Source organism: Pseudorasbora parva, chromosome 3, assembly GCF_024679245.1.
Source record: "Pseudorasbora parva isolate DD20220531a chromosome 3, ASM2467924v1, whole genome shotgun sequence".
NCBI classification, from domain to species: domain Eukaryota; kingdom Metazoa; phylum Chordata; class Actinopteri; order Cypriniformes; family Gobionidae; genus Pseudorasbora; species Pseudorasbora parva.
The window spans coordinates 11,341,675-11,354,651 of record NC_090174.1 but is presented as its reverse complement, the minus strand read 5'-3'; the positions used below and the strand labels follow the sequence as shown (position 1 = coordinate 11,354,651).

General features: G+C 39.3%; 1 protein-coding gene across 2 annotated transcripts in view; it reads left to right on the top strand.

The window, feature by feature from the left end:
• rabep1 (rabaptin, RAB GTPase binding effector protein 1) overlaps positions 1-12,977 on the top strand; it is a 45,214-nt gene that overhangs the window by 20,352 nt on the left and 11,885 nt on the right. For both annotated transcript variants that reach the window (XM_067437797.1, XM_067437796.1), the window contains 7 exons: positions 1,728-1,838; positions 4,668-5,126; positions 6,173-6,277; positions 6,367-6,483; positions 8,246-8,344; positions 8,883-9,023; positions 11,133-11,322. In XM_067437797.1, coding sequence (XP_067293898.1) covers positions 1,728-1,838; positions 4,668-5,126; positions 6,173-6,277; positions 6,367-6,483; positions 8,246-8,344; positions 8,883-9,023; positions 11,133-11,322 — 1,222 coding nt within the window. The remainder of the gene's footprint in view (positions 1-1,727; positions 1,839-4,667; positions 5,127-6,172; positions 6,278-6,366; positions 6,484-8,245; positions 8,345-8,882; positions 9,024-11,132; positions 11,323-12,977) is intronic.

Sequence of the window (12,977 nt, the reverse complement as noted above, 5' to 3'; positions counted from 1 at the left end):
GGTTTGTAATTGTACTTCAATTCAACTCTGAAACAAATTTCGAGTTGCGTTGTGGTAAAAATAGCTACGGGTAGCGCCAGCTGATTGCCGAGTGCAACCATTCTACGTCATCACCCTAGAACGCAAACAAAATGGCGCCGCCCATGGTCCAAATATAAAATCTATTTTTTAAATAACGTAGATCTTTCATGGGTTTTCTACTACATATTTCAGTAAGAGACATCATTAATGTGATATTAAGCCATACAAGTCTCAACACCAGGGGATCCCTTTAATGAAAAACACAACACAATGACAAACTCCCTTTAATAGGAGCTTTCACATGTCACTTTGAAACCAAATCTTCCGCAATCCGCAAGCGTTACTGAAAATGTACCGAGTAAAGTATTACTGAAAATTCATTAGTAATGCCTTACACTACTGCGTTACAGCAAAAAATAATAAGTTACTGTAATGTAATACTTTTGTAATGCGTTACTCCCAACACTGCCCGCGAGTACCCGACGGGTCGACCCGCAAATTTTGCTGAAACGGGTGAAAAATATCCAACTGTGGGATACGGGTGCGGGTGTGGGTTGGACAAGGGGGAAACAAGGGTCTAACATGGGTTTAAAACAGTCAAGTACAAACGTAAAAATATATGTATATTTTTAGGAACACATCTACAAAAATATATCTTGCCTGTATTTCAAGTTAATAAAATAATTTCAAACCAATGTCAGGTTATTTGTGCTCGCACCGCTGCGCGCTCTCCCAGGATTCTCTCACTTTCAAAAAATCACACAAGGCTTCAAGGGGGTCGCATACCGGACGTGAAGCTCAGCGCCGGACGCTGTATATACACACGAGCTCAGTTTTTAATCCACTTCTGATAGAGCTGCATGATGTGTGCATCAGGGTGAAATCAGTACATTGGCGCTTTGTGGCGTGGCAGGATTTTGAACAACTTCCTGAGTCCTACACGGACAGGGGCCGAATGCCGCCGCCGGTGTGTGTACACTCATTGAAAATTTTAAAGACGTGGCGCAGTGCTGTAATAATTTTTTATGACCTGGCAATAAATGTGTAGGCCTATATAATGTTATATGCTAAACTGATTTTATTTCGGGTGCAGGTCGGGTGTCGGTTCTATTTTAAGCGGGTCGGGTGCAAATTTTAATTAGTGATCCATGTCGGAAAACGGGTCTGATGCGGTTTAACGCACCGCGGGTACGGGTGGGTGCGGAATTACAAAATCGGACCCGTGCAGGACTCCGCTTACGGAAAAGCGTAACTGGCGTGACTTTAGTTAAATACGGAAGGCGGTCTGGTGGAATTTATGGATTACTTTTATAATGGATGAATGCACTTTTTAAGGGCTTCATATTTCTGCCATTCACTGCCATTATAAATCCTGGATTAGCAAGGACATTTTTCAATATAACTCAGATTGTATTCATCTGAAAGAAGAATGTCATATACACCTAGGACAGTTTGAGGGTGAGTAAATCATGGGCTAATTTTCATTTTTGGGTGAATTATCCCTTTAACTAATCGGCATTCTTTAAAATGTCTTCTTTTGTGTTATGTCATCAGATTTAAAACACCATTAAGGTTGAGTAAATGTTTTACATGGGTGAACCATGCAAAATTGAAAAATCAGGGATTTATCTTGTTGCGTTGCGTGTTGCATCTGGATAGTTCAGTGTTATTATGACATTTATGCCAACATTTATACATTTTACCAGGAGGAGGATGAGAAGGAGCGGTTGAGTCAGGCTAAAGAGGCAAGTGAGGATGATGGGACAGAGCATGGAGAAACAGTAGAAGACTCTCTGCTCGGACTCTCCATAGAAGAGGTATCCGTGTCACCCCCGTACACCTTGCTAAATCTTTAACTAAAACTTCCTTTAATTAATTTAAAGGTAACATACTGTAGGTACTGTAACGATTTAGGGGGCAACTTTACTGCTCTGATTACAGTCATTGCTAAAATACTGAAAAATGTATAGAGGATATGCATTGATGTTGCTTTCCTGCCTGGGCTCACCCACTTAGCTGGCAAAATGTGCCAAGTGTGCAATATGACTGGCTTTAGTAGGGAAAACTGCAAACACAGAGTAAAAAAAATTATTATCTTATCTTTTTTGTTTATTAAATTAAAGGCATTTAGACTGTGATCCTTGCAACTTACCAAAGAACCTGTGGTCCATAGACATTAGCCCCTTTCACACGTGCAGTCTTTACTGGTATATTACCGGTAACTAAAGAGATTCTCCTCATGCTGCCAAATGAAAAGATTTTAAAGGTAATTTCCGATGACTCACATTATTGAATTTACCGGTATTTTGGAGCTGATGTGTGAATGCTCTCTTAACTTTAGAAAGCCAGAACACCGTTGCTTCTGTGAACAGCATTTGTGTATTTGACAGTGAGGGCATTCTGTTAATGTTACAGTAGTTTACCGGTATTGCTGTGTGAAAGGGATAAGGGATAATTGATAATGTGGCCAGGAATCGAGTGCATATATATGCACCTGATTTGTGTGCAATCCAGTCCTCGGGACCCACTGCTCTGCACATTTTGTATGCCTCTGTTATCTGACACACTCAGTTCAGTTCATGGAGCTCTCTCCTAACAAGCTGATGATCTGAATCATGTGCTTTAATTAAGACATACATACAAAATGTGCAGAGCAGTGGGTCTAGGGGACTGGATTTAAGAGCCACTGTGCTAGATAACACTATGAATACAATATAGGTAGATCTAAATCCGGATGATCACTTATATTAGGGTGGTGGGGGGATATTGCCGCCCTCTTATCTAGAGGGGGGCGATATGACCAAAATCTTAAAATAATAATCAAATTTTATTTCATGATGATAATCTTTATCACCAATATAGTTAATTCCGCTTTACAGTTTTTATGATTTTAACATTTTTGATAACATTTAAATAAAAAATGTCACCATAATAATTGTCACTGTGATGAAATAAGAACAAAGAAACTACTTAGCAGCATATATGTGCACATATGGTTCATATTTACAGAACTAGAGTATATGAAATATGTCCATGAAAAACTTAAATGCGCTCGCTTTGGTCCATATTTGATATGATCCATGTGGTGAGCATTGTTAATTTCATCGCGGCTCTTCGCGTAGAAACCACTGGGGCGATTTTGAATTCAGTCATAGGCTGTAATGCGATCTCCGCTGTGTCCTCACTACAGTGCGACAGTGAAACGGGACCCCTCTCAAACGGTATTGTGCTGTGCCGCGTTCCGAGCGTTGTTTAAGCGTCATATTGCGGTATCATCAAAATTCATGTCGTAATAAAAATAAACACTGGTATTCGGTATGAACCGGTATAACACCCAGCATTATTTTCCATGGTTATCAGAGTTTATGTACTAACCAACCGCAACACCATTTTGTGAAGTTTCTATTTATCCAATGTTGTGGCTGAAACAACAAAGTGTGATAATGATAATATCAGATGCCAATAATGTGCTTTATTTAATATAAAAAGTTTGACTATCATTTTTCGTGACCTTTTTTAGACTGTCTACTGAAAGCAAAATGATGCCTGGATAGGCTAATTCACCTCAGTTCTTGAAAACATAAATTAAGGGAAAAAACAATGTTCAAACTGTCAGCTCAAGGTGACCAAACGTGTATTCTATGATTTAAAAAATTGTTTCAGTCACTCAGTATGTATTTTAAATTGTAAAATAGTGTACAATTTTGGAATTCTCAAATCTAATGTAATCATCTAATCTAATCTATTTTATTGTGAATGCAGTCAGTGCGCTTGCAGAGAGAACCCCTTCATGCCTCTTCTGATTGGTGATGATTTTTGATTGATTGGGTCATGTCTCGGGTTGAGTCTGGTTATTAGATTCACAGTGTTAGGCTTTTTAAATTCTCTTTTCGAAGTTGCAATTTCTGCCAAAGGCCAACTCAAGCAAGAGAACTAACAAGCAGCATCTTGAGCCGTTTATTTCACCCTGTTTTGTCTGAATGTCAGGGTATGCCAACTGCCATATGTAAATGCAGCCCCTGGTCAAGAGCAGAGAGATTTTCTCTATTTTGTTTGATTGACATTAATGACACAGAAATCAGCTATATTAGGCTATTGTCACTTTAAGAGGCAATGCACGGATCCAATATATTGATTCACGTCTGTTTTCTCTCAACTGTTTACATTCACTTAAGACATAAATGTCAGTACTTACAAGAATACTTGCAAAGACAGGCATTTTGACATAAGTAGGCGTATTTATCTGCTCAGGCCCAACTAGGTGGGAAATATGACTTGTTTCAGTAGTCACATGCTCTGAGTAACAGCTTGATGTGTGCGCTCCTCAGACGGCGCCCACATATAACAAAATGAATTCTCTTTTGCTGCTTATTGCGCGTCAAGGGTTTAAAAAACTTTTTTTTTTTAACTGCAATGTTTTAAAAGGCCTGCAAATTATAAACATTTGTGAATGGGCAGAATAGCAATGTCACTTGAATGTAACCACAAAACGGTGTCTTCTCTGCAACACAAACTATACTTCCAGGCCTCAGCTACAACTACAGTGTGGTTGAAGTAGACATTGGCATTACGCAAAACTTGTTAAAGCATCTTTCAGAACAGTTGAGTCAGAGTCTCTTGTTTTTTTTTTCTCTTTTTGATCTCAGTCCCACCTCAGCCACAGTATCCACAGCTCTTTGCACTCTCTGGACGCAGACACGCCAGGCCGCCCGGATGCCTCTGACCCTTATAAAGACGGCCTTCGAAGGGTGCAGTCCACAGACAGTCTGGGTTCATCAGGAGGGGCCCTACAGCCTCACGGGCTGGGGGGACACAACAACAAGGCCAAGTCGGCCAGCCAGCTGGACGAGTCAGACTTTGGTCCTCTAGTGGGGGCAGACTGTGTGGGCTTTGACAGCATGGACACCACCTCCATATCATCCCTCCAGCCGGGACACTTTCTCCTCACTAAGGACCAGGAGAAGGCCATTAAGGCCATGACCCCAGAGCAGGAGGAGACTGCATCACTCCTGTCCAGCATCTCTCATACGGCCGACATGGCATACCTGCCTCCGACTGGCTACCGAATGGTCAGTGAGAGCGAGTGGAATCTGCTGCAGCAAGAGGTCAGATAGTAGATGCTTTTAATTGTTGTTTTTTGTTTATTTTTACATATTTGATGACTGTCTGTGTTTTGTTTTCTGTATAGTAGCATTGTTATTGAAAATATGATGTTGTGATCTAAAAGGAAAACTAAGGTCATGTTTGGAATAGCACACGATCATATTGCTTGTAATATTTTATACTGTGTGCAGTATACCAGTTCATTTGATTCCACAAAATGTATGTAAGACCAGCTTGTGCTACATTTGCTTGTATATGGCCATCAGAAACATACACTGTTTTGAACCAGTTATTTTTAGTGAATCAGAAGCAAAAAGCCAACAAATGACTGCTTTAAGCTGGTTGCTTTTGATAAAGCAGAAACTTACAGTGCAACCGTTATGTTGGTAGTTTAATTCACAAACAAAAGCGCACACAAAAGATTCTTTTACTGAATCAGAAACAAATCACAAAAAAATATTTTTTTCGAGCCGATTCTTTTACCAATTCTTTTTTGAATCCGAAACAAAGCAGAAACAAACGACTCCTTCAAGTTGATTCTTTTAGTGAATCAGAAACAAAGCACAACCAGTATAGTTAAATTTTTATGACAAATGACTCTTGAGTTGGTACTTGTTGGTTTTACAATTTCACAAGCTCAGAATTTACTTGTTTGAATTAGTGTGAAGAAGTTTTGTGAAACTTGAATCTGTATTAACTGATTTTCTCCCACTGCAAAAAAAACCAAAACAACTGATTTCTGAAGGAAATACAAGGAACTGTATCCCACGATGCTATCCACTTGAGTTTCTATTTATATTGTATCTTAGTTTAAGTTACTTTGACTGAAAGTAAAGATGTCTATACAGAAATGCTTAAAAAATGCAGACAAATGTTTTTATAAGGGTAAGCCAACAGCCCGACACTGCTTGCTGAATTAAACATGCAATATAACAAGTTCATGTGACAACAATGTAGGATTTGATTGTTTAAAATGGATCAGCTGTGAGGTGATGTCCTAAATGTTTTTACACATTTAATGTTTGTTTTTGGTGTGGTTTCACCCCAGTTGAAGAATGCTGGAAGGAAGTTGGGGCGGCGATGTGATATGTGTTCTAATTATGAGAAACAGCTGCAGGTCATTCAGGGACAAGAGGCCGAGACAAGAGAACAGGTTTGTCTTTTAATGCCGTTAAAATCATGTACAAGACCCCCATTGAAATGATTCAAAAGGATAATCCGAACTTTATTTGATGCCTTTAGGTTAAAAAGCTCCAGGCCATGTTGCGGCAGGCGAACGATCAGCTGGAGCGGACGATGAATGAGAGGCAGGAGTTAGAGGACTCTGTCAAACAGTCCAATGAGGAAACTACAGCCAAGGTAAAGCTGATTTTGCTCTAATGGATTTAGTGAAGCACAAGCTAGGGTTGGGCCGAAAGACAATGCTCTCTTTCTTTAGACACGTGCCACATTAACGGAGATTAACGCTCAAACTCAATCCCCCGATGTCAACGTCCATCGCAATTTTTCTCTGTAGACATCATCTGATTCCGATTTGGTAGACATTGCTCAGCCCTAGCACAAACACTGGTTAAACATGGATGGTAACATATAAATACAGTTAATTGTCAAAAAGTTGTGTAATAAGGTATATTTCAAACCCTACTAACCAAATGGAACCTCATAAGCCACAAAACCTTGATTATTTATTTATTTTTTTCTCTCATGCAGTCACCACACAAATACTTAATGGGTAACGCCAATATTTTTAACATTAGAATGTTGCACAGCACACATTTTACTTAGTTTACTTCCATCATCCTGTACAGAATATAATTTTTTTTGTGTGAGAATGGAATACTTCTATTCAGCATACATTAAAAATGCATTACATTGATCACAAGTGACTGTCAAAGACATTTATAATGTTACAAAAGATTTCTGTTTCAAATACATGCTGAACTTTCTATTCATCAAAGAATCCTGAAAAAAGTGTCTGTTTCTATAACAATAATATAAAGTAGCACACATATTTCAAAACATTGATATTAAAGTGTTATTTCAACCAAAAATGAAAACTGTCATTAATTACTTAGCCTAATGTCGTTCGACACCCGTAAGACCTTCGTTCTTCTTCGGAACACAAATGAAGATATTTTTGTTGAAATCCGATGGCTCAGAAAGGCCTTCATTGACACCTTCATTTCCTCTCTCAAGACCCATAAAAGGCACTAAAGACATCGTTACAAAGCCCATCTCACTGCAGTGATTCTACAAAAATGTTATAAAGTGACGAGAATAGTTTATGTGCGCAAAAAAACTAAATAACGACTTGTATAGTGATGGGCCGATTTCAAAACAAAGGTTCGAACCGTTCTGAATCAGTGTAACGATTCATGATTCAGATCGCCAGTCTCACGTGATTTCAGCAGTTTGGCAGTTTGACACGCGATCCAAATCATGATTCGATACGATGATTCATAATGGTTCGAAACTTTGTTTTCAAATCGGCCCATCACTATACAAGTCCTTATTTAGTTTTTTTGCACACAAAAACTATTCTCGTCACTTCTTAAAATTATTGTAGAATCACTAGTGAGATGGGCTTTGTAACGACATCTTTAGTGCCTTTTATGGGTCTTGAGAGAGGAAATGACAATGAAGGCCTTTCTGAGTCATCGGATTTCAACAAAAATATCTTCATTTGTGTTCCGAAGATGAACGGGTTTTTAGCGGTGTCGAACGACATTAGGGTAAGTAATTAATGACAGATTTTTCATTTCTGGGTGAACTTACCTTTTAACAAGAGCCCCAAATCAGCATATTAGAATGATTTCTGGAAGATCATATGACACTGGAGTAAATTACAATTTGAAAATGTTAAAATAGAAAACTGCTATTTTAAATTGTAGTTATATTATATAACATCAGAAAAATAAATGCAGCCTTGGTGAGCATTAATGAAGCTTTTTATCCCCAAACATTTTAACGCTAATGTACCTTGCAAGGCAACATGGCTTTGCTGACTACTGTTTTAAACAAAGCCACTGTGTTTAAACGTAAATAGTGCACAGACGGATCTGAATGTAACTGTTCTTCCAAGTCAAACGACTTCAGTAATTTTCATTTGTCTGGCGCACAGATCTTGGAGTTGAAGCAGAAAGTTCAGGAGTCGGAGTCTCTCGTAAGCGCTCTACAACAGGCCTTCAGCCAGGCCAAGAGGAACACCCAGGAACAGATGGTATGACCAAATACCCTCACTCACACACTACACAAAAAACATTCACTTGCTTTGCTTGAGGACTTGAGAGAGAGCATATGTTTAGTTTTTTTCCCATTGAAAAACATCTAATGTAGAAGCTCTTGGTATAGAGCTAGACCTATTTTGAATTTCTTCATGTCTCCATGTACTAATTCACTAAAGTTTCTTTTGGCATTCAGTATTGGCTGCAAAGAATTGATGGTCTCTGCGCTTGCTTGAGGCACATCTGGTTGAAATCTGAAGTTGCACTATTAAAGTGATAAACTTAATGCCGGTGTGACATGATCTCCAGAATAAATCGTCCTGGAAAGGGTTCTGTCGGTTAGTTATTACCTTAGGAACGCACGGGGAATCTCTCAGGGTCACACTGATATTTTCTTTGGCAGTTTTCTTAGTAAATTTTCTTATATAATGGATTGTTTTCCACTGTAAATGGATATATGCTTTATAAAACACTTGTGGCTTGCAGTGGGTTTTGTAGGTTAAGGTGTGTGTGTGCGCGTGTGTGTGTGTCCAGGCTGTGCTGCTACAGTCCAGAGAACAGGTGACCGAAGAGCTGAACAGACTGCAGAAAGATAATGAGAGTCTTCAGGGTAAACACAGACTTCACATGACTCTGCAGCAGCAAGAGGACTTTCACATGCCGACCACTGTACAGGTACTAAATCACATATGAGAGTTGCCTTCATAAAAGTTACACAAATGATTCAGTCAAGAGCAGTGAGTGATTTATTTTATGTTTTGTTGTTTGATTAATGTTGACACAGACGGCAGCAGTAAATTGGGCTGCTGTCAGTGCACACATCCAATGTACTTTTAATTTTTTTTATTTATTTCTCAAATGAAATATTTATTTCTCAACTTAAAGGTGCACTATGTAGGCTTTGTGCAGTAAAATATCCAAAAACCACCAGGTCAGTGTTATATATTTTGTTCAGTTGAGTTCTTACAATATCCCAAATGTTTCCAACTATTTGTAAATGGTGAGAAAAATGCTATTTTAACCAAGGGGCCGGGATGTCTGAAGGAGTCGCCTGTCAATTGCGTCATATCTGCGTTACCCTCGGTTTTATTCTGCAGAAGCGCTTTTCTCTTAGCAGTGTGAACAAGTGTCACAGCAGCCACTGAGCGAACACACAGAGTAACGTCATAACATAATTTAAACACGAGCCATGTGCTGCGTAACAATCGCTTCAGCAGCCGTGCTCAGCTCCCTCAACATTCAGTCCTTCTCTGCTTCATACTACAGTAACGTTAATAATCGCATTCATGAACCTGATTTCTGCCCGAGTCTCGATTGTTTCCAACCGGCTGTAAGGGAAAAACCACATGCCCCAAGATTCTGTGCTACACCTTTTGTTTTGAATAGGTGCCCTCTAGCGGACGGAGAAGTTACATAGTGTAGCTTTAAGACATAACTGACTATGTTTACTAGGATACTCACCAAGATGGTAATTTTAAAATTGTGTGTGAATATGTCCGTTCAAGTGCAAGAAGACATAAAATAGAGCTAAATTCGGTATTTACTGTATTTATGCAGTAGTGATTTTACTAGGGGTGACGCCGAATAGTCGAAGAGTCAATGCATCAATATGCAGAGCCGGATTCGACCACTGAGCTCACGGTCGAATCTTCGCAGGTGTTATGAAATGCGGATCATACCATTTTGGTAATATGGGGGTGTTCAATATTTTAAAGAAGTGGTGCGGCGCTGAGCTTCGTGTCCGGAGTGTGCCCCCTTTAAGGCATTCGCCGCCTGTCCCCGGCTACTCAAGAAGTTGTTTAAAATCCTGCCGCGCCACAGAGCTCCATTTCAAGGTTTTATATTAAATTTATATTTCATTTCCCTCAAATCGTTAATGTACATACTGATTCCCTGTGCTACAAGATACACCCATCGTGCAGCTCTTCTGTCAGAAGTCGATTCAAAATTGAGTTTGCACGTATATAATGTGCGCGTCTGGTGTGAGATACCTGAGACACGGTGCTGAGCTTCGCGTCCGGTGTACAACCCCTCTTTCTTAGGCATAATCAGCTTAAGAACGTGCATGTAAACGCACTCAAAGTGTTATTTATCAAAATGTTACTTTATATATTTTGTGATATTCTGTATTTCGATCGCAGCTTTAAAATGTTATGAGAAAGTTTTAAGAATTTTTATCCACCACATTACCTTTTATTTAAACCTAAATAAGAAAGCCATTGTCAGTTTGTCTGTCAGTTGGCAGGCAGTTTTGATCGCTTTACTAAAAGGTGTTGCTGTGTGCAGTGTGTAAAGGAAAATAAAAATGGTTTTACCTCCTGCTGACTAGTGTCGTGCCCCTCCAAACCCATTCACACACACATGGATGATTTGGCTATCAGTCGACTATAGAAAGGTTCGACAATTCTGATTCGAATGTGTAAATCTTTAGTGGGGACACCCCTAGATTTTACACACTCTAAGGAAGGCATTGTTGGTCAAAATGCATCTGTGTGTAGGATTTTTTTTAAACTGTCAATGAGGTGAGAATGCAAAATGACTTCAAAAATTATACCGGAAAGCATGCCTTGAAATATTTTAGAAACTATGTGATTTAATGCTTTTAAAACACTTGACTCTAATGACTTGTTTATTTTATGAAGTGGCAGTAATTGCAACAAATCTTAGGAAATAATGGAAAAAAACTGATATGCTGTCATTATAAATGGATATATATTAATGTATTTTTTTATTAAGCTCATTCAGTCATTGTAGAGTATTTTTCTAATGTAATTTTCCACACAGGAACTTCAGAATCTGGTGGTGCAGTACAGGGAGGACATTGTTTCTGCACGCACAGCGGCGGAGCATTTGGAGGAGAAGCTGAAGGCTGAAATTCTGTTCCTGAAGGAACAGATTCAGGCAGAGCAGTGTCTGAAAGAAAACCTAGAGGACACACTACAGATGGAGATCGAGGGCTGTAAAGAAGAGATCGGTGAGTGGATTGTACATGTCACTTGAGTTGTGCAGTCACTGAAATCTTACAGCTGGGTATTTGGAAAATAATTGTGTATATGAGCAAAAGTATTGGGAATCCATGCTTTTCAATCAGACCCATTGCCACGGGTGTATAGAATCAATCACCTAGCCATGCAGTCTGCATTCTCAAACATTTGTGAAAAACATTTCTGAAGAGCTCTGTGAATTCAAGAATGGTACTGTGATAGAATGAATTAAATGCTAGATATTCCAGACTCAACTGTAAGTGGTATTATTGGAAAGTATAAGCATTTAGAAACTGCAGCAATTTTGCCATGAAGAGGAAGACCACGTAAAGTCACAGACCGAGTGCGGAGTTAATTTAAAAAGAAAATGTGCGGCGGGAGCTTCATGGAATGGGTTTGCATGGCCGCTGAGCAACCCATCCAAACTCATCACCAAGTTTAGTGCCAAGTGCTACTCAGATGGATTGATGTAAAGCACCTCACCACTGGACTCTGGAGCAGCTCAGACGTAGTTATAGGAAACATGATGAAAGTCACTGAAGAAAATGACCGTATAATGGAGACATGTTTTGAAACATCACCATAGGTTAAAGCTGCTCATACCAGCCTCATACATTTGTGCCTCTGCCTCCGAATACACAGTAGCCCAGCGCCGCGGCTACACATTGTTGTGTTGTAAATAAGAAAACACCTGTATTGCAAACCCCTCCATGTTGCTGTCGGTGTTGGCGTCGGCATATGCCTAGCAATGCAACTTCATTGCCAAAGAAACCAATGCAGATATTCCAGAACACGAAAGAGCCGCATGGACACACAAATCGAATCTGAACAGTTACATAATGGGTGTGTTTACATGCACGTTCTTAAGCCGATAATGTCTAAATAGCCGACAATGAACACGGTCATGTAACCCGTTTTATTTTATCGGAGTAATGTCATAAACGGCTAAGCATGAACAGGTAGTTTTTTTGCCTCTTACCCCGATGTTGCACGGCATGTAAACGCATTACCCTTCTTTCTGTTGGCTTATTGAAGTGCGCATCTTATAGGTGACAAAAAGGCAAATTTAAAAGCATCCAGACAGAGCGATTTTTGCATTAAAAATTAGGACATACTGTATATCACAAACGCAGACTCTTTTTAAGACCCTGAAAATTGAGAACGTGTTCTCATCTCATGCAGCAGAAGTAGAAGAGGTTCATCCAAAACACTGCATAACTGCATGAGAGAATAATATGAGCTATGACTCTCCCGCTAACACGTTGCACGCTTTATTTAACATCACAACTGACGTAACATTTGGAATACTCCGAGTCAGATACGGACATTATTAATAAACCAAGTTATTTCCTTGAAGTGATGTCAAAAATAATAGTCATGTAAACACGGTTTACTTGCATTGTCAGTTTACTGGTTTGCATGTAAACAGGGAAAACTGATTATTTCAATAAGTTGATATTTGTGAATTATCAGCTTACTGGTGTGCATGTAAACACACTCAATGTGGATGTCAATAATTTAAGATTAGATTCCAATCAGATACACAAATAATTGGATTTGGACTGACAGTGTGAATGTAGCCTTAGTGCCTCTGCATACCGAGACATTTTGGACAATGCTATGCTTCCAACTTTGTGGGAACAGT